Source organism: Schistocerca piceifrons, chromosome 8, assembly GCF_021461385.2.
Source record: "Schistocerca piceifrons isolate TAMUIC-IGC-003096 chromosome 8, iqSchPice1.1, whole genome shotgun sequence".
Taxonomy (NCBI): Eukaryota; Metazoa; Arthropoda; class Insecta; order Orthoptera; family Acrididae; genus Schistocerca; species Schistocerca piceifrons.
Window position 1 is genome coordinate 45,218,257 of NC_060145.1, and position 25,527 is coordinate 45,243,783.

The 25,527-nt window shown below is 39.6% G+C and overlaps 1 protein-coding gene across 1 annotated transcript in view; it reads left to right on the plus strand.

The window, feature by feature from the left end:
* Positions 1-25,300, plus strand: part of LOC124711663 (myelin regulatory factor) — a 334,494-nt gene extending 309,194 nt beyond the window's left edge. The window contains exons 21-22 of the mRNA XM_047241854.1: positions 11,721-11,967; positions 23,673-25,300. Coding sequence (XP_047097810.1) covers positions 11,721-11,967; positions 23,673-23,756 — 331 coding nt within the window. The 3' untranslated portion in view covers positions 23,757-25,300. The remainder of the gene's footprint in view (positions 1-11,720; positions 11,968-23,672) is intronic.
* The last annotated feature ends 227 nt before the right edge of the window (positions 25,301-25,527 follow it).

Sequence of the window (25,527 nt, forward strand, 5' to 3'; positions counted from 1 at the left end):
TTATGAATCACCTTGAAGAAAATGACTTATTGATACATAACCAACATGGACTCAGAAAATATTGTTGTTGTGCAACACAGCTAGCTCTTTACTCCCATGAAGTAATGAGTGCTGTCGACAAGTGATCTCAGATTAATTCCATATTCCTAGATTTCCAGAAGGCTTTTGATACTATTCCTCCCAAGCTACTATTAATCAGATTGCATGCATATGGAGTATTGTCTCAGTTGTGTGACTGGATTCATGATTTCCTCTCAGAGAGGTCACAGTTCATAGTGACAGACGGTAAATCATCGAGTAGAAAAGAAGTGATGTCTGGCGTTCCGCAAGGTAGTGTCATAGGCCCTCTACTGTTCCTGATTTATATAAATGATCTAAGTGATAATCTGAGCAGCCCCCTTAGATTGTTTGCAGATGACGCTGTTTTTACCATCTACTAAAACCATCAGACAATAAATTCCAATTATAAAATGATCTAGAGAGAATTTCTGTATGGTGCGAAAAGTGGCAATTAGCACTAAACATAGAAAAGTACAAGGTCATCCACATGGGTACTAAAAGAAATCAAATAAATTTTTGGTATATGATAAATCACACAAATCTAAGGGCTGTCAATTCGACTAAATACTTAGGAATTACAATTACGAACAACTTAAATTGGAAAGACCACATTGATAATACTGTGGGGAAGGCGAAACAAAGACTGCACTTTTTTGGCAGAACACTTAAAAGATGCAACAAACCCACTAAAGAGACAGCCTACATTACACTTGTCCATCCTCTGCTGGAATATTGCTGCATGGTATGGGATCCTTTCCAGGTAGAATTGACGGAGGACAACAAAAAACTGCAAAGAAGGGCAGCTCATTTCGTGTTATCATGCAATAGGGGTGAGAGTGTCGCTGATATGATATGTGAGTTGGGGTGGCAGTCACGGAAATAAAGGCAGTTTTCTTTGCAGCGAGATCTATTTACGAAATTTCAAACCCCAACTTTGTCTTCTGAATGCAAAAAGATTTTGTTGACACCCACCTACGTAGGGAGAAATGATCATCATAATAAAATAAGAGATATCAGATCTCGAACAGAAAGATTTAGGTTTTCCTTTTTCCCCATGCACGATTCGAGAGTGGAATGGTAGAGAAGTAGTATGAAAATGGTTCGATGAACCCTCTGCCAGGCACTTAAGTGTGAATTGCAGAGTAACCATGTAGATGTAGATGTGGATGTTGCAGCACATTGAAACCACATTTGGAACCTCCCATGGGTGTGCTCATGAATTGTTGTGGATATTATGGGACTGTGGAAAGTTTCATCCCAGTGGGCCCTAAAAGACTTGAATGCAGATCAGAGATGGGAGTGTGTGCAGTGGTGTGAAGAAATCATCTGCCGATTTGAAGTGGTTGAAGATGGCTTTCATGCAAGGTATGTGATAATGGACGAAATGTGGGTTCACTGCTTTGATCCTAAGAGAAAACAACAGTCACAACATTGGAAATATCCTTCATATCCTACCCCAAAAAACTTCTGGGTGCAAAAATCAGCCGGTAATGTGATGGCATCGTCTTCTGCGATGCACAAGGTGTAATTATGGTGGATTAGTTGCAAAAGGGCATAGCTATCAATCCATTGTACTATTGCACCCTACTGCACCATTTAAGAGAAGAGAGAAAGAAAAAAAAGTCGCAGAAAATTGACAAATGGAGTTCTTCTGCATCAGGACAACGCACCAGCACACAAAGCCATAGCAACACTGGAAACTCTGCATGACTGTGGGTTCGAATTGTTACATCATCCACCATATTCTCCTGATTTAGCTTCATCAGACTTTTTTCTTTTCCCAAACCTAAAAAAAGACCTCAACGGACGATGATTTGACAATGATTATGCAGTGATTGATGCTGTGAACACTTGGTTGGACTCGAAATCAAAAACCTTTTATTTGAATGGTTTGCAGAAGTTACCTGAGCATGCCCGCAAGTGCTTTAGTGTACACGGGTATTATATTAAAAAATAAATTGGTGTTACAAAATTTCTGTCATTCTTTATTTGTTAGGCTAGAAAATTTTTGACCACCTCGACCCCCCCCCCCCCCCATATTGCTTGATTTCCAAAAAGCATTTGACTCAATACCACATCTACGCTTATCGTCAAAAGTTCAGTCAGATGGGGTATCAAGTGAAATTTGTGACTGGATGAAGGACTATTTGGTAGGGAGGATGCAGCAAGTTACCTCAGATGGAGAGCCATCAACAGATGCAGAAGTAACTTTGTGTGTGCCCCGAGGAAGTGTGTTGAGACCATTGTTGTTCATGTTGAATATTAAGACTTAAAAGACACTATTAATAGTAACCTCATACTTTTCACAGAGGGAGTAGTTATCTGTAATGAAGTGCTGTCTGAAAGAAGCTGCACAAATATTCAGTCAGATCTTGATAAGATTTGCTGCAAAGATTGGCAGCTTGCTTTAAATGTGCAGAAATGTACAATTGTGCACTTCACAAAAGAAAGCAGTTTCCTATAATATCAATGAGTGACAGTTGGAATCAGTCAGCTTATACAAATTCCTGAATGTAACATTTTGCAGGGATATGAAATAGAACAATCACAGCCGGCCGCGGTGGTCTAGCGGTTCTAGGCGCTCAGTCCGGAGCCGCGCTACTGCTACGGTCGCAGTTTCGAATCCTGCCTCGGGCATGGATGTGTGTGATGTCCTTAGGTTAGTTAGGTTTAGGTAGTTCTAAGTTCTAGGGGACTGATGACCTAAGATGTTAAGTCCCATAGTGCTCAGAGCCATTTGAACCATTTTTTAGAACAATCACAGAGTCTCAGTTATAGGTAAAGTAGGAAGCAGAGGATCATTTATTCGTAGATCACTGGGGAAAAGCAATCAGTCTACAAAAGAGACTGTGTACAAAACACTCATGTTACCCATCCTAGGATACTGCTCAAGTGTGTGAGACTCTTACCATATAGGACTAGCAGGGGATATTACACGACTGCAAAGAAGGGCAATACGAACAGTCACAGATTTGTTCAATCCATGGGAGAGTGTTACAAAGATGTTGAAAGAACTGAATTGGCAGAAGCTTGAATATAGATGAACAGTATCCCATGAAAACATAATCAGAATTTTTCTGGACCAATTTCAAGCAATGAATCTAGGAATATATTACAACCTCTTATCTATCGCCCCCATATGGGTCGCAGAGACAAGGTTAGACTAATTACATTATGCACAGAGACATTTAAGCACTCATTCTTCCTGTGATCCCCACATGAAAGGAATGGGAGAAAGCTTTGACAACTAGTGCAATGGGACATACTGTCTGCTATACACTTCACAGTGGTGTGCAGAGTATAGATGTAGATGTAGACCATGACATATTGTCTCTGATGCCTTCCCCTTCATCTCTGTTTACCCTCTTCCTCACAACATGTGGGTCTTTCTTTTTAATCTTGCTCAGTCTATCACTGTTTCCTCCCAGCTGAAGGGAATGTTAGTTCTGGAAGTTAGAAATTGTGCCTTTTATGTGCGTCTGCCAGCAGTACCACACATTTCATCTTCTTGTGTTATCAAGGGATTTCTACTGACCACTGTCTTTTTGCCTATTTGATCATCTAGTGTTTTCACTGCCTTTTATGTGTGTCTGCCAGCAGTACCACACATTTCATCTTCTTGTGTTATCAAGGGATTTCTACTGACCACTGTCTTTTTGCCTATTTGATCATCTAGTGTTTTCACTATTTCATTCCTCAAAGCTATACATTCATCTTCTACTGTATTCCTTTCCTCTGTTTCAGTCAATTGTTGCCTAATGCTCCCTTTTAAACTCTCCACAACCTCAGGCTCTTTCAATTTATCCATGTCCCATCCTTTTAATTTCCTGCCTTTCTACAGTTTCCATAGTTTTAATCTGCATTTAATGGTCAATAAATTATGGTTAGAATCCACATCTGCCATTAAAAAGTGCTACATTTTAAAACCTGATTTTATAATATCTGTCTCACTATTATGTAATCTATCTAGAACCTTACAATGTTTTCAGGTCTCTTTCACATACACCTGCCTTCTTTCATGATATTTGGGCTTATAAATTATGTGGTTTCAATCTATGGATGGAAGTATTCTTACTGGTCACACAAATAAATGTCGATAGTTGTGCATTAAATGCAACTCCAAATGCAAAATTCTTTGGTGGAGATCAGCTGGGCCACATAAACACACTTATAAGCTGGAAGTATATCTCACTGCACTGATCTACTGCAGTTGCATTTTGTATAGAATATTTCTAATGAAAAAGTCAGCAGTAAAAATATGTTATGTCTGTGACTGGACAATTTGTAAAAGATGTCTTCATTATAAAAATCCGTTACAGATGACTGTGAGATACACAACTGCAACATAGAATATAAAAATGATTTCTGCATAGACCTTAAATTATGAATATTACTGTTCACAGCATGAAAAGTAACAGAATTCATTGTAGTGAAGACATTGCTGTTGTAGCATTTCAATCTGTGACATTGTTGATGTAGTCAACCAAATATGCAGCAAGCAGTAGTAGATAGCTAGCAGCTGTTTTTGTTGTTGTTGTTTTGTGTTTTTTATCGAAGTGGTGGCTTTCCTGCTAAATTCACTTTGTCCACACACATAGAGGATATAAGAGTTTGACTGTAAGTGATTGCTAACTCGGTCTACAGTCTAAGTCTCTCACAACTAATTCTCTTTGTTGGTGTACACTTTTCATGTATCACACGTCCTTGAAGGCTCAGCTTCAAAATGAAATCTGTAGAATATGATGAATGAATGAATGAAATGACTAAACGTACATTTGCCCATGTTTGGGTTGGAGATGACACTGGTAAAAAGCATTTTTACAAATTTCCAACAAGCGTAAGGCATTAAACTTGTAATCCTCAGAAAGTTGAAACTGACTAGTGTATCTTAGTAGCTGCTCCTTTTCCCAGCAATTTATGCACAGATCTGAGATATTTTATGTAATTTATTAGTAATTTCCTGTGCAGTAATTTACTTTTACAATGCAATTTTTGCTACATCTATTGCATTTCTTACCTTTTAGTGACTATTCACCAACCGATTACCCAGAGTTTTCTTTTAATCATTCATTCATTCATTCTCCAATGCCTTCAGGAGCTCTATAGCAAAAGAAATGTGTAGCTTAAGTGAGCTTTTATGTGCAGAAGCAAAACAAAGTTAACTTTGTCAAGATAGGGCTGAGGGTAGTCAAGAATTTTGAAATTTACAGTAGTTGCATAGTATGAATATTTCCTGACGTGGTGGTGCATTGTCATAATGAAAAGACCAACTGTTTTGTCTTGGGCAAGTAGTCTTCAGCATCTTTGTACCTGTTCACATAAAAAACTGCAACACTTACAGTTTTTTAACATTTCTTTGTAGGAATAGGAATAACTTATCATATTATGCTCCTTTTTTAAGAATGTAGTGCCCACAAAAAATGCAGCTTCCTCACTTTTATTGGTTCTGTAAGAAATTGTGGGAATAAGGACACTGACAAGCTCAACACTTCTTTATCTTTGCATGCTACACAATTCCTGTAAATTAATTTCTCATCAGAAGAAGGCAAACAATGGAAGTACAGGATGGAATAATAATAATATGAAAAAGACGGATTGCTACTGAACACACACAGAAGGCATTGCATTGCAGACAGGCACAATGAAAAGTCTGCCAAACATTTAATCTCTCAGACAAACAGTCCTTTTCCAGAATAGGAAACACACACACATTCACACACACATGGCTACTGTCTCCAGCCACTGGAGTCTGATTGTGGACCTCGTCTAGGTTTGACTTGAGCAGCAGTCTGGGGTAGTTGGTGGTGGGGATAAGGAGGAGGTATGGGAAAGGGAGGAGGAAGGTTAGCAGGTTAGGGGCAGGGGAAGATGTTGTGCAGCTTGGGGGAGTGTGCAAGGATGTTGTTGGGGGGGGGGGGGGGGGAGATTAGCACAATAGGGCTGCTAGATGCAGAGTCGGGAGGCTCTGTTGGGGAATGGGGAAAGAGAGACAGGAGAGGAAAGACATAGGGATGGAGCAAAGACTATTAAGTGCATTGGTGAAATAGATGGCATGTGCAGTGCTGGAGTGAGAGCAGGAAAGCAGATAGGTAGTTGGAGGACTAACTGTCAGATTTGTCCACCTACAAACCCTGGCCCCTGGAAACATCCCCCTGGCTGTGGTTAAGCCATGTCTCCACAATATCTTTTCTTCCAGGAGTGTTAGTTCTGCAAGTTTCACAGGAGAGCTTCTGAGAAGTTTGGTAGGAAGGAGATGAGGTACTGGCAGAAGTACAGCTGTGAGGACGGGTCGTGAATCGTGCTTTGGTGGCTCAGTTTAGATCCCAAGTTCAAGTCTCAGTCCAGCACACAGTTTCTGCCAGGAAGTTTCTGGAAGGAGACAAATGGAAAAAGTAATTAAACTGTTTATTACTTCTGAACTAATCACCATAACCATTAATAGACTTATCCCGCTGTGGGACAGGATGGTCAATGCCTTTGAGAAAAAATGGTTGTGGTTGTCTACAGAACCATGATTGTTCTCAGGTGTGAACCTCTTTTTCCAAAGCAAATCAATGGCCACAAATGTCTTTCTTCAGGGCACCAAAAATATGATTATCACATGGGGAGATATCAGGATTGCATTGAGGATGTGTAAGGATTTCCCAGTCCGCATTTTGCCAAGGTTGTTTCAGCTATGCTGCAGAAGTTTCACTGGGAACCCCTTATACATTCTCCATGCAGGCCTTACCTCTCCTCGTGTTGTTCGCCCCAATAGCTGAATGGTCAGCATGATGGACTGCCATCCTCAGGGGCCCGGGTTCGATTCCCAGCTGGGTCGGGGATTTTCTCCGCTCAGGGACTGGGTGTTGTGTTGTCTTCATCATCATTTCATCCCCATCTGGTGTGCAGGTCGCCTAATGTGGTGTCGAATGTAATAAGACCTGCACCAAGGCAGCCAGACCTGCCTCGTAAGGGACCTCCCGGCCAATGACGCCAAACACTCATTTCCATTTTCTCCCTATGTGATTTCCTATTTTTGTTGTTCTGAAGAAGGACATTTGTGACCATCTATTTGCTCCATACAATGAGGTGCACACCTGGGTGCAATAATGGTTCTATAGGCAAGCGCAGATATTTTTCCATGAATGCATTGAACATGCAGTCTCACCGTGGGATAAATGTATTAACAGTTGTGAGGATTACTGTGAAATAATAAACAGTTTACCTAACATTATTATGAAAATGATAAATTTCTACTCACTGTAAGGCTGACACATTGAGTTGGCTAAAGCCCTTTTCTGAAAAGAAAACACACACATTCACACAAGAAAGCACACCTCATGCACACATGACTGCTATCTCCAGCTGCTCCAGAGTTCCCAGAGATAGTGGTCATGCGTGCGTGAGGTGGGGTGTGCGTGCTTATGTGAATATGTATGTGTGTGTGTGTGTGTGTGTGTTTCATTTCTGAAGAAGACTTTAGCCAAAAGCTCAATGTGTAACATTCATTTCATTATGTCTGGCTGTGAATCAACGTGTCATCTTTACAGTGTGCAATACCTCCTTTTCATAATATTGTTGATATTTCAACCTGGAGTTTCCGTACATCTGGTTTTCATTTGACTTCCTCTTATATACAAGACACACCTGTCATATCCTCCAGCGACTCTCCATAGCTCCTATTCCTTTACCACCCAGGACCATGCTCATCACTGCTGATGCCACTTCTTTCTGCACTAACATCCCCAATGTCCATGGCATTGGGGTCGGTTGGGTATTGGGATCATCATGATCAACTGTATCATCACCTACAGTTATTTATCCTTTGAAGGTAGCACCTAGAAACAAACAAAAAAATGGCTCTGAGCACTATGGGACTTAACATCTATGGTCATCAGTCCCCTAGAACTTAGAACTACTTAAACCTAACTAACCTAAGGACAGCACACAACACCCAGCCATCACGAGGCAGAGAAAATCCCTGACCCCGCCGGGAATCGAACCCGGGAACCCGGGCGTGGGAAGCGAGAACGCTACCGCACGACCATGAGATGCGGGCTAGAAACAAACACATGGTATAGAAATGGGAACCTGCACAGCACCATCCTATGCCAAACTATTCATGGGCCATTTGGAGGAATCCTTCCTAACCACCCAGAAACTCAAACCCCTCATTTGGTTCAGATTCAGTGATGACAACTTCATTATCTTCATCAACAGTCAGGACACCCTACCCACATTCCTCCAGAATCGCATCACTTTCTTCCTTATTCACTTCATGTGGTCCTCTCCAACCCAACAACCTCAATTTCGACCTCCACCTCATGGACAGCTACATCAGTACCTCCATCCATATCAAACCTACCAACTATCAACAATACCTCCACTTCAATGGCTGTCACCCATTCCATACCGACGAGTCCCCTACACACAGCCTAGCCACTTGTGGTCGTTGCATCTGCAGTGACAAGCAGACCCTCTTCAAAAATGCCAGTGGTCTCACTGAGACATTCACAGGCTGAAATTTTCCTCCCAACCTTGTCCAAAAACAAATCTCCCATAACTTCACTTTCCAGTCACCTAACTCCTCCCACACACCGAATGTCTGGCAACTGAGGAGCACACCTCTTGTGACTCAGTACCACCCAGGACTGGAGTAACTTAATCACATTCTCTGCAGGGTTTCGACTACCTCTTGTCATGCCCTGCAACGAGGAATATTGTATCCCGTGTCCTCGCGACTTCTCCCACAGTGGTATTCTGCCACCAATCAACCCTATGCAATATTCTTGCCCGTCCTTACTCCACACCTGCTCCCAAGCCCTTGTCTCATGGTTCATATTGCTGTAAGAGATATAGCACAAGACCTGTACCACACATCATCCCACTACCTGCTGCTCTAGTCATTTCACAGGAATCTTCTATCCCATCAAAGGCTTTCAGTCAACCCTTCCCCAGTTATTGTTTTGTCATTTGATAAATGGAGAGCAGCCATGTGATCTACTGTGGACCTTGCTACATGGGCATGATAACTAACAAGCTGTCTGGCCACTTGAATGACCACTGCCAAACTATGGCCAAGAGGCAACTGGATGACCCAGTTGCTGAACATGCTGCTCAACTTGATATGCTTCACTTCAGTGACTGCTTCACAGCTTGTGCCATCTGGATCCTCTCTACCAACACCAGCTTTTCTGAATTGCACACATGGGAACTCTCTCTCCAACTTGTCTTTCATTCCTGTATCACCTCTGGCCTCAACCTTCACTAGTCCCTGTCCTCCACCAAGCTGTCCCATTGCGCATTCACACTCCAGCACTATATGTTCCCTCCACTCCACCAATGCATCTAATAATTTTTTCTCCCTCTCTATGTTTCTCTTCTTTCCTCTCCCTGCAATATCCCGATTCTGCACCAAGCAGCCCTGTCCTGTCCCCACCATGTCCATGCGCACACCAACAAGTGCCACAACATCCTACCCCTACCCTGCTATCCCTCCCCTCCCCACCCCATAAATTCTCCTTAACTCCACCACTCTCCCATTACTGCTCCTCACTTCAAATCCAGTTGCAGTCACACCCCAGCAGTTGGGGATAATAGCCATGTGTGTGTGTGTGTGTGTGTGTGTGTGTGTGTGTGTGTGTGTGTGTGTGTGTGTGTGAGTTGTTTTTGTGTAAATTTCCTATTTCGGAAGAAGGACTTTTTGTCTGAATGCTCGAATGTTTATCAGTCTTTTCATTGTACCTGCCACTCTTTTCACTGTGCCTGTTTGCAACTCAGTGCTTCTTCTATGTGATGAGTAGAAATATATTTTTCCATCAAAAAAAGTAATTGCTATTAGACAAGCTGACATACATAATTAAATACTGTGAAAGACCTAAAAATTGAATGTGCATGTGTCCATTTATCAAATGACAAAACAATAACTGGAGAAGGGTTGACTGAAAAATGAGTTAAATGGTGAATGTTTAATCCTTCCTTAAAAAAAAAAAAGAAAAAAAGTAGTTAGGTGATAACTACAAAGTAAAACAGAAAGTAGAAAGTATGCATCATATGAGACGTGTTCAAAAAGAAACTGAACTTTTGAAATAGTGCACCAAATGGCAGAGGGAGCACACTGTGGCTGCAGAGCTCATGTAGCGGCAGGTTTACAAACGAACTGCCATTAGCCTCATTTCACTGTGACCATTAGTTGCCAAGCTCAAGGAAACTCATGTACGAGCTGTTCATTGGATTAGTGACACAGTGACAATGAAAGAGCTTGAAGAACAACTTGTTCATGTGAAATTTTGCTACAGACTTGGCAAAACATTTGATTTCTTAAGCAGCTGTTGCAGTGGGTGGCCAAAGGGTCTGCTTGTTCAAAACCAGCATGCATGAGTTGGTTGTTTTTTTTTTTTTTTTTTTTTTTTTTTTTTTCTGGGGTTTGTAACACCTGGTCAGGTGGTAAACAAGGAGATCTACAAGTGAATTTTAGTCAGTTTGAGTGATCCTGTGTGCAGGAAGAGGCCTGAAGTGTGGAAAAACTAGTCTTGGATGTTGCCTCATGACAATGCGTCAGCTCACACGTCACTCCTTATTCGCAGCTCTTTAGCCATCACATTTCCATTCTACACCATCCACAATATTCTCTGTACATAGCCCCAGCAGACTTTTTCATGTTTCCCAAACTTAAAACCATGTTGACAGGACATCTTTTCCAAACCATAGAGGAGATTCAGGACAATGCGACAAGAGATCTGTGTGCCATCCCACAAAATGCATTCCAGAAGGCTCTCCAAAAGTGGAAGAAATGATAGGAACAATGTATTGCCCATATAGGGAACTATTTTGAGGGGTACAGTGCGTAAAATGTTATACAGTTAGCAATAGAGGTATTATAACAGAAGTTCAGTTTTATTTTGAACAAACCTCGTACAATTAGTCAAAAAAAAAAAAAAAAAAAAAATTAACAAATCAAATGTGAAGGAAAGGAAGTGGGTGTGCAATTAAGTGAGAAGTAACAAGTGGTTAAAAAGCCTGATGTGGAGTTGATGACTAATGACAAAGCACATATTTCAGTTACTGGCAAAATGTATGTAACTTTGGGGCCAATTATCTGTGAGAACACACATTTGTTTTACCATTCATGTCATATGGATTAGCTCTTCAAACACTAGTTTTCTAAACCAACCTGGATTTTCCATTGTGAAGTTCTTCTAAACCCTTAATGATGTGGGCCGGCTCTCCATAATTTATGTTCATTTCATCGTTTGCGTAGTCTCATTATAAATTTTGTTTCATCTCCGCCTCCTCTTTTGTGCTCTTCTTCATTCACTTTCCATTTCTTTGTCCATTGGTTATTAATCAAATATTACTTTTGATTCATTTACTGCAACATTTCTCTCACTTTATCAGTATTCTCTGCTAAACTTTCTACTGATGGATGAACTACTTCATGTTTTGAGAATTATGCACATACCCTCTGTGTTCTTAAATGAATGATTTGGCTGTACAACCCCTGCACCATTTGTTATTGGTTCAGTAATCCTGTTTCACTTATTTTTTAATGGAGAAATCTCATTAAAGTGGATAGATTTGTTCTAAAAGCAGGAAACTCTGTTGATAATGGACCTTCTAATGACACAGTTAAATGTATTCTGTTTGATCTAAAGTATGTTGCAAATGGATTTATGCAGGCACACCCAACAAGTGGAAGCCTGCATTGTGGGGGAGCCAAGGTCAGTGTGTCCCAGAGCACTGGGTGGTTCTGACCTCAGAGCACCTGATGAGCGGATGAGTGAGGTCCAAGCCCAGGGTCCTAGCCAAGTTCAAGCTCCTGCACAGGGGCAGATGCAAATGCAGGAGCAAGTGTTCCACATCCCAGTGCGGTCTTTTGTCCGAGCAATGTACCGTTATCGAATTCCTACTATAAGGCCTCTCACTGTAAGTATTTCTACGCAGAACAACTTTTATATCTTAACTTTTTGTGATGGTTATATTAACATATTTTATCTGCATATCAATATCCACACCTGGATTTAAAATATTTACACCCTACAAACCAGTGTAAACTTTTAAGTGAAAGTAATTTTTATTGCAGTATACAGGGTGCTTGCGGTATAATTGCAGATATTATAACCATTGGTACCTTAATATATACCCACCTCAGTGTGTTAGTTGTTTTTTCTCTGTGTACAACAGTCTTACAGCAATCATGTCACATAACTTACCACCTAATGTTTGCTGCACAGTCGTAATTGCACCACTAAGTGGACTACACCTGTCAGTATGGACTAACCATTCATGTCCATACATCCACCTTCAATACCTGGCCTGCTGCCCAGTGGTAAAAAAACATTAATGGATTGTCACTAGTACTTGGAGGTGCTAACCAACCTAAAACCATAATAACTACATTTATTATTCTGCAGTTTAAGTAAATACTTAATTAATGTTGATCAGTACACTTCTTGTGCCACCAATAAAAGTATCTACACTTTTACCTCTAACATCCTGTATATTAAGTGTTGTTTCTGATTCATTAAAAATAGAGAGTGAGAATTAGTAGTAGTAGTAGTAGTAAGCAAACATTATATTCAGTAAGAAATGTAAACATGAGAATTGTTTCTGAAGTAGGCTTTGATAGGTTGAGTATAGGTCTGTTGACACATATTACAAAATATTATCCCAGCTTACTGACATCAGTATCTTCCTTTTTAGTCAACTTAAGTTGACTTGTACCCAATAATTATAGTATATTATCTCCCAGTGTTCATAAACTGATCAACATTTAACTGGTGTGTCTTGAGCATTAGAGTGCACTGTTGTGTACAATCTCATTGACTTCCTTGATACTGTAAATTTAATGCCAAACATCAGTTTGCACTTCAAAAGTGTTGAGAGTGCAATTTTAATCATTATATCTGTGATTTATGTAAAATAACTTCAAAAATAAAAAGGACACTTGCTACTGTCATTATTCTGTGCTCAGTTATCTCCAGCTATTTTTCAATTTAACAAAACCAACTAATAATAGTCTTTAACATTTTGTGAGTGTTATTTAAGGGTGATAAACTGAAAATTTGTCAAAAATCACTGAGCCAAGACAATTGCATTAATTCCAACAATCAGTGAACTAAAACATTTCAGAGACAAAAGTGACTTGTCCACTTTCACGCTACTTAGGATAAATGAGGTGTTTGATATTGTATTACTTACAAAAATTACAACTTCAACTATATTACATTAATAGAAATTCCAGAGTGGGAACAACAAACAGAAATTGGGGACTACAACTTAAAGATACTTGATGGCCACCCAAAAGATGTCCAGGTTTCCAAGTTACAGTATCCCCTCTTTTTCAGTAGAAGCCCACATTCTTTCTTACAAGCTGAGCCAAGTAAACATGCATTTTTATGGAGACATTAATTGTTTACTAGTGACAGCCAAAGCAGACGGTTTGGGGAAGTATAGGACTGGATCAGCAAGGAAGGGGAAGACATGTGGGGTAGAGATGGAATAGCCAAATTTTGGAATGCAGGAGAGGTGATGTATGACAAATGGCGTGGAAAATGAAAGGAGGTAAAAGAGTAATGGCAACAGACTGGCTGAGGTTGGGGTCTCATGGAAGTTAAACAAAGGATATGTGAGAGAGTGGGATGTCCTGAACAGGTAGTTTTTACCTGCTGGCTTTGGAAAGAACATCCAAACTGCAGAAGTGTTGAAGCATAAATTAAAGTTATTGTTCTTGTGATGTGCAGCAAGTTAAGGCACTAAGGTGTTGAGTTTGCAGGTAGCAAAAGTTTAGTAGTGGCTGTTCGTGTCCACATGCAGCTGATTAGTTGTAATACCCACATAGAATACAGTACAGTAATTTCAGCGTAGTTGCTATATTAATACCTGGCTGCTCTCACACATAGCCTTGCCTTTGCACTGGGTACAGCTGTACGATGTGGTGGGTGGGTGTATGGGACAAGTTTTGGACTTGTGCCCTCCAAAAGAGGATGGCCTGTGGGGTGCAGGACTGGTAAAAGAAGTAGCATATAGATGAATTGTAATATTGCATTAATAAGGATTTGATACAATTTATAAAAGCCTGGGTATTAAAAGAAATACTGGTTGGTGACAAGTTAGCAGTGGTGATGGGTTTGTTGGTATCCACTTGGCAGCTCTGTGGATTTGTTTACAGATTTGCCCTCCAAAACAGATAGAGTTCTACAGTAGAAAGACCATGGACTTCAGGGATTCAGGTGTAGAGAAGTGTAACATGAACAATAACAAGAAACTAGTAATGGTAAAAGAAACACAGTGTATGGAATGATTTGTCTGATGTGTAGTTACAGAGACTGTAAATAATTGTGTGAGATTTTAGAAGGTCTTTCTGTGAGGATCTAGTAACCAACCATGATAGGAGGCAAAGCAATGGAGTTGGATATGTGGATCTTGAACTCAATGGGAAGGGATCTGGGGAAGTAATGTTAAGCCAAGTTGGAAACGATGATTTTCTGTAAAATTATCTTGTATTGATGATAGGAGGAAGGAAGGCATACGGTTGGGAGGAGGTGTATAGCAATACTGACCTGATTGTTACAGTCTTTTCTTCAGCAGCATCACTCTTGGTCCTGTTGAAGCTGAAAGTCTTATTTGAGTGTGGGATGACGTTTGCTTGGAAATGGACATGGCCCATAATTTAGATTGTACTGACACATACATTTATTCTTCACTAAATTCAGTTATTAATAACAGTGACCAATTCTTCAACAACAAAAATGTATTAGTGCGCTGAACTAGCTCAGCACCTGCATTACCTAATAACAGACCGTGGTGATGTTAATTGTTTTATTGTGGCAGAAAACACAATACACATTTAGACAAAAAGATCAAAGTTCACAGTTAGTACTATCCTGTAGTAGTTCACCAAGGAAAAATACATTGTGGTACTTCAATTAATTCAGTCCATAATGAACTTACCCATGTCTAACAACCAATCATTACGATGACGGTGTCCTTCCACATCTCTTGCTAATCACAACACAGTTCAGTTAAAACTGTTCATTACCTTGAGTTACTGTAATACTCAGTCTTCAGACATTAATATTAATGAGTCTCACAGTTGCCAGTGCAGTTATTTTGTGTGCAAAATGTGCATGATTGTGGCATGAGCCAACACTGAGAGTGCACCTGAAATAGGTCTTATTTGTGGGGCTTTGAATCATAGAGTGCTGATTGTGGATGACATCCAACTACTTATAGATGGGCATAAGAAAAGACTATTATTTCATAAATTACATTGGGCTTTGAAAATTGACTAGGTTGGATTTTGCTATTTCGGATGAACTATCAGAACTAATGCAATTTCGGCATATAGAAAATGTAGAAATTTAGAAAAATACATGGAGACTATTGTTCTCATACAGTGTGAATCTCCTTGTTTACTGTATAAGTGCCATATTGCAAATTGAGGTAAATTACATGAAGTTATAATTAGTGAGTTAATTAATAAGTGCTATATGTTACATTGAACAGAAAAATTATGGTAACAAAAGTGTGTAGTCAAAAATTAGAATCAAAAGTGGTTGGGGCAAAAGCTCTGATAAACATTGGTAGTGGCTCAGAACTTCAAATTTAATTATATCAGAATATAACTAGTTTCAGGTAATTTGAAATACATTATTGGAAGTCAGAAAAGTTAGCTTGCAAAAGGTGTAGGTTTTGGTTTTGCAAATTAGCTCATAAGTTTTCATGGTGTGGACTGTAGTACTAATGTCAGTTAATTATAGCTTCAAATTGTGAGTGCACTAATGAAAACTAATTACAGCAATGTAAACAGAACAACCAAAATGATAACCTGAACAGTAAAGTCAAGTGAAATTAGATCTAATTAAAATCTTGAAACTTTCATGTATGAGTCACATGCCAATAGATAAATTATTGAAAATAAGATAAAAACTAGCAAAAAATTTGATTATTGAAGGGAGTAGACAAAACATAATGGATGAAAAGAATCCACCTTACTGTGTCACCTGTTGTAACTGGATTACACAAGACTCAGTGTGGCTTTTCCGCTGACTGTGGTCAATAGTGTGTGGGTAGAAAAGATGCTTTCACTGAAAGGAATGAGTAAAGGAAAATATGTCCTTTCATGTCCAACAATAGTTAAATTTGGGTTTGTGACAAGGTGAGGCCTTTTAAGTGGACCCAAACTACAGCAGAAATGAGTTTCTTAGAAAAAAGCTAAAAGCAGAGGCAGTCGAGTCTTGTAGTTATGTAGGACCAAGGTGGTTGAGGGCTATGAATTATGCTGGCAGAAAAAAAATTAGTGCACCTCGAAAGACAACATTGATTTTGATCTAGTGACAGCATATGCCACCAGGGGAATGTACTGATAACGGTTTCAATGTCATCTGCCAACAGACATGCTATCAGCTATGCAGTGGCATAGTTACCAGAGTGCCATCAATGTCTACCCTTTAACAGGGAATACTCACAGCCAGAGGGTTTAAACATGGGAAGCAAACAGGCAACCGTGCCATGGAGATGCACTTGTGCTTCCTGCAGCCAACAGAGTGAGTTTGAAAGGGGTCTGACTGAAGCCTTCTAAGTGGCAGCACGGTCCTTTCAGAGAAATGCCACAGAAGTTGGATGTGCTGCATCTGTTGTGCTATGATGCTAATATCAGTGAACAAGTGAATATTCTCACACCCATAGACAATGGTCTGGATGTCCACTCAGCACAGACACCCACCAGGATTGTTGTGTTGTAATGGCACCAATGACAGATTGTACAGCTACCACAGCACAGATAAAGAGGGCTTGTGAACCCAGACTTGTCAGCAACATGAACTGTTGTGAAATGATTATAATAATGGAATGACAGGCATTCACCCCTCTTGCCAGTCTTCCACTAACGCCACAGCTTCAATGTGCATCATTCAACTGATACAATCTGAGGATAACTTTGAAGATGCAGTGGTGTGCTGTGGTCTTCAGCAATGAAACCAGATTCTTCCTGCATGCAAGTGATGGTCATGTGTGCATATGATGTTGACCTGGCGAGCGCTGTGCTATGGAACTAGAGAAAGATGGTTGCCTTCCATTCCTGGATGTTTTGGTTAAATGGAAGAGTGATGGCTTGGTGGGACATTCTGTTTATCATAAGCCCACTCACACTGATTTGTACTTCATTCTTCAAGTTGCCATCATCATCCCGAACTATGAGTGTGCCTAAAACCCTTGTGCCATCATCATCCCAAACTATGAGTGTGCCTAAAACCCTTGTGCACACGGCACATACAGTGTCAGATGCAGAGAATTTGCCTACGGAACTTTCACATTTAAGAACGGTGTTCAGAGACAACGGATACTCGACCCAGCAAATTAACAGGGCCTTCTCAAATAAAGCCAGGAACTGGGAAGTGGATAAAGAGGAGAACGCGCCAACCAAGTCCCTAGGTTTTCTTCCCTTCGTTGGAAATACCTCCTTCAAAATAGTGAGGATTCTTAATCATTTTCATGTGAAAGTGGTTTTTCGTCCACCTCCTAAGATTTCAGATCTGCTGGGATTGGTGAAGGTTGATTTGTTACTGTGGAAGGCGGGAATTTATAAAATACCATATCAATGTGGTATGGCGTATATGGGACATACAACGCATATAGTGGAAGAGCGTTGTATGGAACATGAACGTTGCACTTGCCTACTTCAACCCAGTAAGTCTGCAGTTGCTGAACACTGTAATTCCAACGGAAATTTAATGGAGTATGACAAAACTTTGATTCTGGCCACAGCAACAACCTTTTGGGACTCCATTATCAAATAATCTGCTGAAATACACGTTGCGGAAAATCTAATGAACCGTGATAGTGGTTACCAACTGAATAACATGTGGAATCCTGTCATCTCCAAAATTTGCTTGAGAGGAAGACGCTAGAAGACTTCGATAGCTTCAGCCAGTGACAATACCAATGGCAGCTGAGTCTTGCAGTTCCACCAGCAAGGGCACTGCCACTGGACAGTGTGGTACTTCTGTCTCCGCGACTTAAACGCATGCGCAGCAGTACCATCAGCACACTATATAAGACGGAGAGGGAAACATCTTTGTCAGTCCTCGTTTGGCTCACCTGAAGATGGCTGGCAGTTGTCCAGCTGCAATATCGTGGAATGAAGTTTACAACGACCAGCTGCAATCCCAAAATCTCTTTGAACAGGCAAATTATTTACAACTGAAGTGGAATTTTTAGTCCAGCAACAATAATTTGTAGACAGCAGTTACCAGGAGGCATTGTTGACTGCAGATGACCACTATGAGGCAGTTCTTCAATGTTTTATGCCTCACAATAGAGGTTGAGTGTTTGAATGACACTGCTGTGGTGTACATCAATTTGGTGGGAAACTTCCTGTCCTGACAATCCTTCTTGCCATAAAGTGACAATGCTCACATGCAGTCTACACTTGAAATGATTCTTGAAACCATATTGACTGACTTAAACTGTGTTCACAAGTGCATTATCCTGGTTAGGTTAGGTTAGTGGTGTTTAACGTCCCGTCGACAACGAGGTCATTAGAGACGGAGCGCAAGCTCGGGTTAGGGAAGGATGGGGAAGGAAATCGGCCGTGCCCTTTCAACGGAACCATCCCAGCATTTGCCTGAAACGATTTAGGGAAATCACGGAAAACCTAAATCAGGATGGCCGGAGACGGGATTGAACCGTCGTCCTCCCGAATGCGAGTCCAGTGTGCTAACCACTGCGCCACCTCGCTCGGTGCATTATCCTGTTTATGATTGGAAACGTAGTGTGAGCCAGTGAGGATGCAGGTTTACTTTTACCTCCAGTACACTGGTGACAGTCTGTGGCGGATTCCTGTGGTTGAAATAGTATTAAGAAAGAGGTATCCAGTCAAAAAGGCACGAACTATGTAAGTCACGAGGATGGTGCAAAATATTTGTTGGGCAATTTCTATAATATTCATGATCCTTTCACAGCTATTACAAAAGATATTATGTATTTAGTGTCTTTAATGTCTTACGTATACCCTTGAATAACATTCAAACTTCATGTAATATCTCTATTTCACCTACATGTTTATAGGCCGCTGAGTAATCCGTGTATGCCCAAAACCATATTGCATTCAACTGGAAACAAATGCATTTCTCATTAACATTAGTATGATTTTAGGTTTTCCTGGTACAGGGAAATGTTGAATATTTCTCAAGTATTCAGCTGGATGGTATCACCCAGAAGGTATAATATTTTGGTGAGCTGACTTCTTGCCATCTTCCTAATGACTGATCGATTTCTGCCAGGAGCCGCCTTTGTATTCAGTGTCCCCTGCTCCCTGCAACCTCCAGCCGGATGCTTCTGGGCACTGATCTAGTGTGGTGGTGGGGAAAGCATGAGATTGGGGGTCGATCCAGGATCATCAGTAGCAGCATCACAGCCAGCATCAGACATGGGTCTCTGCTGGCGTGGCAACGAGTGACGTCATCTTCTTCTCCTTCTCTACCTCTGTCTGCCCCCCCCCCTCCCCACACACAAACACACACACTTTTTTTTTTTTTTTTTTTTGCCCCAGTCAAAGAATGGTTTGATTCAACCCTCCATGAATTATTCCTCTCCTGTGCCTAGCACTTGCAACCTACATCATCAGTTATTTGCTGGACATATTCCAGTCTCTGTTGTCCTCTACAGTTTTTTTTACCCTCTACAAGTTATTCCCTGTATTAACTGACATCATACCATCTTGTCCCTTCTTCTTGCAGGTATTTGCCATGTATTCCTTTCCTCTTTGATTCTGCACAGAATCTCCTCATTCCTTACCTTATCAGTCTACCTAATTTTCTACATTCTTCTGTAGCACCACATCTCAAATGCTTTGACTCTCTTCTGTTCCAGTTTTCCCATAGTCCATGTTTCACTACCATACAATGCTGTGCTCCAAACACACATTCTCAGAAATTTCTTTCTCAAATTAAGGCTATGTTTGATACTAACAGATTTCTCTTGGCCAGGAATGCCCTTTTTGCCATTGCCAGTCTGATGTCCTCCTTGCTCCGTCTGTCATTGGTTATTTTGCTGCGTAGTTAGCAGAACTCCTTAACTTCCCTTCCTTTGTGACCATCAGTCCTGATGTTAAGTTTCTCACTGTTCTCATTTCTGATACTTCTTATTACTTCCATCTTTCTTCAATTTACTCTCAGTCCATATTCTGTACTTGTTAGACTGTTCATTCCATTCAGCAGATCCTGTAACTCTTCTTCACTTTCACGGAGGATAGCTATGTCTTCATGAATATGATCATTGATATCCTTTCTCCTTGTATTTTAATTCCACTCTTGAAGCTTTCTTTTATTTCCATCACTGCTTCTTCAGTGTATAGATTGAACTGTAGGGGTGAAAGACTACATCCCTATCTTACATCCTTTTTAATCTGATCAATTCGTTCTTGGTCTTCTACTCTTATTGTTCCTTCCTCAGACTTGTACATATTGTATATTACCCATGTCTCGCTACAGCTTAACCCTATTTTTCTCAGAATTTTGAACATCTTGCACCATTTGACATTGTCAAATGTTTTTTCCAGGTCAACAAATCCTATGAACATGTCTTGACTTTCTTTAGCCTTGCTTCCATTATCAGACACAACATCAGAACTGCCTCTCTGGTGCCTTTACCTTTCCTAAAATCAAAATGATCATAATCTAACACATCCTCAATTTTCTTTTCCATTCATCTGTAAATTATTCTTGTCAGCAGCATGAATGCATGAACTGTTAAACTGACTGTGTGATAATTTTCATGGCTGTCAGCTCTTGGAGTCTTTGGAGCGGTATGAAAGATATTCTTCTGAAAGTCAGATGGTATATCGACAGATTCATACATTCTGCTTACCAATGTGAATAGTTGTTTTGTCGCCACTTCCTCCATTGACTTGAGAAATTCAGATGGTTTATTATCTGTCCCTTCTGCTTTATTTGATCTTAAGTCTTCCAAAGCCCTTTTAAATTCTTATTCCAATACTGGATCCCCTATCTCTTCTATATCAACTCCTGCTTCTTCCTCTATCACATTAGGCAAGTCTTCCCATCATAGAGATCTTCAATGTACTCTTTCCACCTATCCTCTCTTTCCTCTGCATTTAACAGTGGAATTCCCATTGCACTCCTGATGTTATCACCCTTGCTTTTAATTTTACCAAAGGTGTTTTGTTGTTTCTATATGCTGACACAGTCCTTCAGACAATCATTTCTTTTTCATTTCTTCGCGTTTTTCATGCAACCATTTTGTCTTAGCTTCCCTGCACTTACTATTTATTTTGTTCCTAAGTGACTTTTATTTCTTTATTCCTGAATGTCTCCAACATTTTGTACTTCAAAAATGGCTCTGAGCACTATGGGACTTAACATCTGTGGTCATCAGTCCCCTAGAACTTAGAACTACTTAAACCTAACTAACCTAAGGACATCACACACATCCATGCCCAAGGCAGGATTCGAACCTGCGACCGTAGCGGTCACGCGGTTCCAAACTGAAGCGCTTAGAACCGCACGGCCACACCGACCGGCTTTTGTACTTCCTTCTTTCATCGATCAACTGAAGTATTTTTTCTGTTACCCATAGTTTCTCTGCTGTTACCTTCTTTGTTCATATGTTTGTCTTTCTGACGTCTGTGATTGCCCTTTATAGAGATGTCTGTTCTTCTTCAACGGAACTGCCTTCTGAGCTATTCCTTATCGCAGCATCTATAGCCTTAGAGTACTTCAGGTATATGTCTTCATTCGTTACCACTTCCGTATTCCGTTTCTCTGTATATAGATCCATCCTGACTAGTCTCTTGAACTACATCACTACTAAAATGTGATCTGAGTCTACATCAGCTCCTGGGTACACCTTTGTCTTATTCTGTTGTTATGATGGGAGTGGATTTGCATGCAGCTTGCTGCCGAGCTTTGATCACGCTCAAGGCTGGGTCCGAGGCCTTGCTTAATTGAAAGCCGCTGTCTTTATTTATTAGTCCATCTTGAAGTCAGATCTCTACTGCTTCTTTTAGAATATAATTCCAAAAGGTGTTGGATTGTTACAACAACTTGGTGTTGTAATTCGTGTTACATCCATGGGAGATGCAGTGCTCTACCACAGTGATCTTTGTCGGCCATTCATTGTCTGTGTGGGGTTTATGCTCAGTGCCTCTGTCCTATACCGTCTAGATAGTCTGACCTACATAAATTTTCTCACACTGGCAAGGGGTGTGGTAGATTCTCAGTTTCTGGAGTCCTACATCATTCTTGACTGATCTAGGTCTTAGCTGGTGAGCAGAACACATAAATGATGTTTTGTTTCTGGACTGTTCTTCCAGTTTTTGCTGATATGTTCCCAACAAATGGGAGGATTGTCAATGTAACAGGCTTCTCTTCATCCCCAGCAGATTATAGTCTCAGTTTCTTTGGTCTTAAGGTATATTGTGTCTGGTGGTTGGTGGAATCGTCCATCTGGAGCATGGCCTGTAAGTGCTGCAGTTTGGCCGGTAGATTGTCACAGTCAGAGATTTCATCTGCTCTGTGCATTAGTGTGTGTAGGATACCTCATTGTGAAGGCACATCAAAGCTGGAGGTGTGCTAGTACAAATGTGGATGTATCTGTTTATGGTAGATGCTGTGCCATAGTGTACCATCTGGTCTTTGCTTGAGAAGCACATCCAGAAATGGTAGTTTGTTTTCTTCTATCTCCATCATGAATTTGATGTTCTGGCATAGCAAATTCAGGTGTCACAGGAAGTCTTGTAGATGACATAATCAGTGTGAGCAGATTACAAATGTACCATCTACATATAAAAAAAAAAAGCACTGTTGACTCAAGGACTAATTTTTCAAATCCCTCCACCTCCGTAGACATTCTGGCCAGCAGTGGTGATAGCAAGCAGCGCAACACTATTCCATCTGCTTGTTCAAAGAAATTTCCATTGAATAAAAAGTAGATGTTGAAGCCTATATCACTAGGGGTATGATAGATACTGCCTACAGAAAAATTAAAGAGAATATCAAGAGCTCAGATGGAAAACAGTCTTAAGCAAAGAAGGGAAAGCAGAAAGGTGGAAGGAGAATACAGAGGGTCTATGCAAGGGCAATGTGCTTGAGGGCAATATTGTGGAAATGGAAGAGGACATAGATGAAAATGAAATGGGAGAATTTCACAGAGCATTGAAGGACCTAAGCCGAAACAAGGCCCCGGGAGTAAACAACATTATTTATTGTTGTTAACTTAACAAAAATTAAGAAAGGCAATCACTCACCTATAAATGATTAATGTGCTCATTCCAGTGTTATATTCTATGAGATCTTCAAGAAGTATGTGAGAATTAAACGTAAGATAGTGTTCAAGATCCTTAATATGCTAGGAAAAAATAAATAATTACGTGACACTACTCTGGAGTATATTCAAATAACATCATATATCTAAAAGCAAAGATGATGTAACTTATCAAACGAAAGCATTGGTATGTTGATAGACGTACCAACGCTTTCGTTTGGTAAGTTACATCATCTTTGTTTTTAGATATATTTTTCCCACATGGAATGTTTCCCTCCATTATATTTAAATAATATCATCTATACAATAAGATTTTGAGTAATATAATGAAATATTTTTATTTTCAGAAGCTGTGCACGCGATCAGCTGAAGTCCCTGAACTTACTTTCTTCGAGTACAATTTTGTTTTCTATAGAGATTGTGCTGAGTGATGTACATGGAGCATTTAATACTCAGAGTTGACATACAATTTGTGGTTGGTATGTGGCAATAAAAGAGAATTGTATCGTTGGAAATGAGCTCTAATATGTTACCTATAAACTCCCCTAAGAGTGATATAAGTTGAGTGCTATTTTTCAATTATCTTTTAGCACTGTTACAGTAAAACTAAGTTTCAGTCCCAAAAATATAATAAGGAATTGTATACAAGAATGCTGTGTGATATACCTCAGAACTGACACTATACGATTTTTCTTCTTAGAACAATAGCCATGACAACTTTCAGTAAGTAAGTTTTTAAAGAGATAAATAAAGAAAACATATGTGTTCCTGGTGCAATTTTAAACACTCATGGACTACATCAGTACAGTGAAGCTAGAATGCGTTAAACTGAGCAGCAACCTGATGTATTCTAGCTGAATTTTATATTTGTGTCATGATCTGTTAGTTGTTAATATAATATCTTATTCATCTTCATAAACTCCATTGTTTACATACACATTACAATGATGTAAATATTTGTAAGACTAAGTAATGTTCTATGTAATGTATAATGTATATTCTCACATTTTTGTAGTTTAGTCTTGAGTTTTTTGGTCTGTCTATCAGATTCAACAATAATATTTTGGAAGCCGAAGCACAGTCTTGTACATGTTTTGCATTAGTTTCCTATACAACAATTTATTCTTCCATTTTTATTTGCTGAAAGTATCTATGTATGCAATATTCTTTTAGTTTTTGAACAGTGCTGATATATTTAGACTGTTATGTCACCATATACCTTCAAACATGGACTTCATTTTGAATCGTATTCATGCCAGGAACATCAATATATGTATGCACCCATTTATTAATATCTGGCATTCATTTTACATAATCAGTTGGACCATTCCATGCAGTGATAAGAATTGGACTGTACATAATGTATTCTAAATATTTTAGGTGAAAGGATTTCCACAGTGATGATAAGAAATATTGTACATATACACATTTGATTAAGTAAGAACATTTTGTTCTATTGTATTGACAAATAACAATTTGGACAAAACCTCTGATGTTCCAAAGTTTAATTTATTGATAGAGAATCAGTGTTTTGAAATGTGCAATAATTCACTTAATTTCAATGTATATAATTCATCATTATCATGAATGTAAATAGTCTTTCCAAGTTGTTGTCTGTGGAAAATCAATTTTTATGGTATACAGAAAATGCCATTAACTTAAGGAATGATGGTTTTCATATGTATAATATTCATTTTGTTGTTATAGACTGGTTCATTGCCCTGTAACTTCAGTTGCTAAAACTACGTAGCAGTTTCTGTATAGATTTATATATGCTATTAATGTAGAAGGGGAATAATTTCTAAAAACTAGTATGTTTTTTAACTTCTTCCTTTAAATCCAAAACCATTTCATTTGTTTTACAGCAGGAGATTTCAGTTCTAATTTGTCTGACATGACATGGGGTTGCATCATATTTCATGTTGCTAATGGTTCCTTGCTAAAAAAAAAAAAAAAAAGAAAGGGGGGGAGGGAGTCAAATACCCTATTGTAAATGGAAATAAGTGGATGGAGCACCATAGTTGTACTAGTACAAGTATATTAAAAATATTCAAATTAAATCATTAGCATTACCATTAAAACCTGGCAAAACCAGTGTGTCTTGCCAATATGAAATTAATTTACAAAATGATTCAGTTTTTTATAAATAAAAACATACATGGAGACATGAAATATGTAACAATGTCTTTGTAATTGATAATT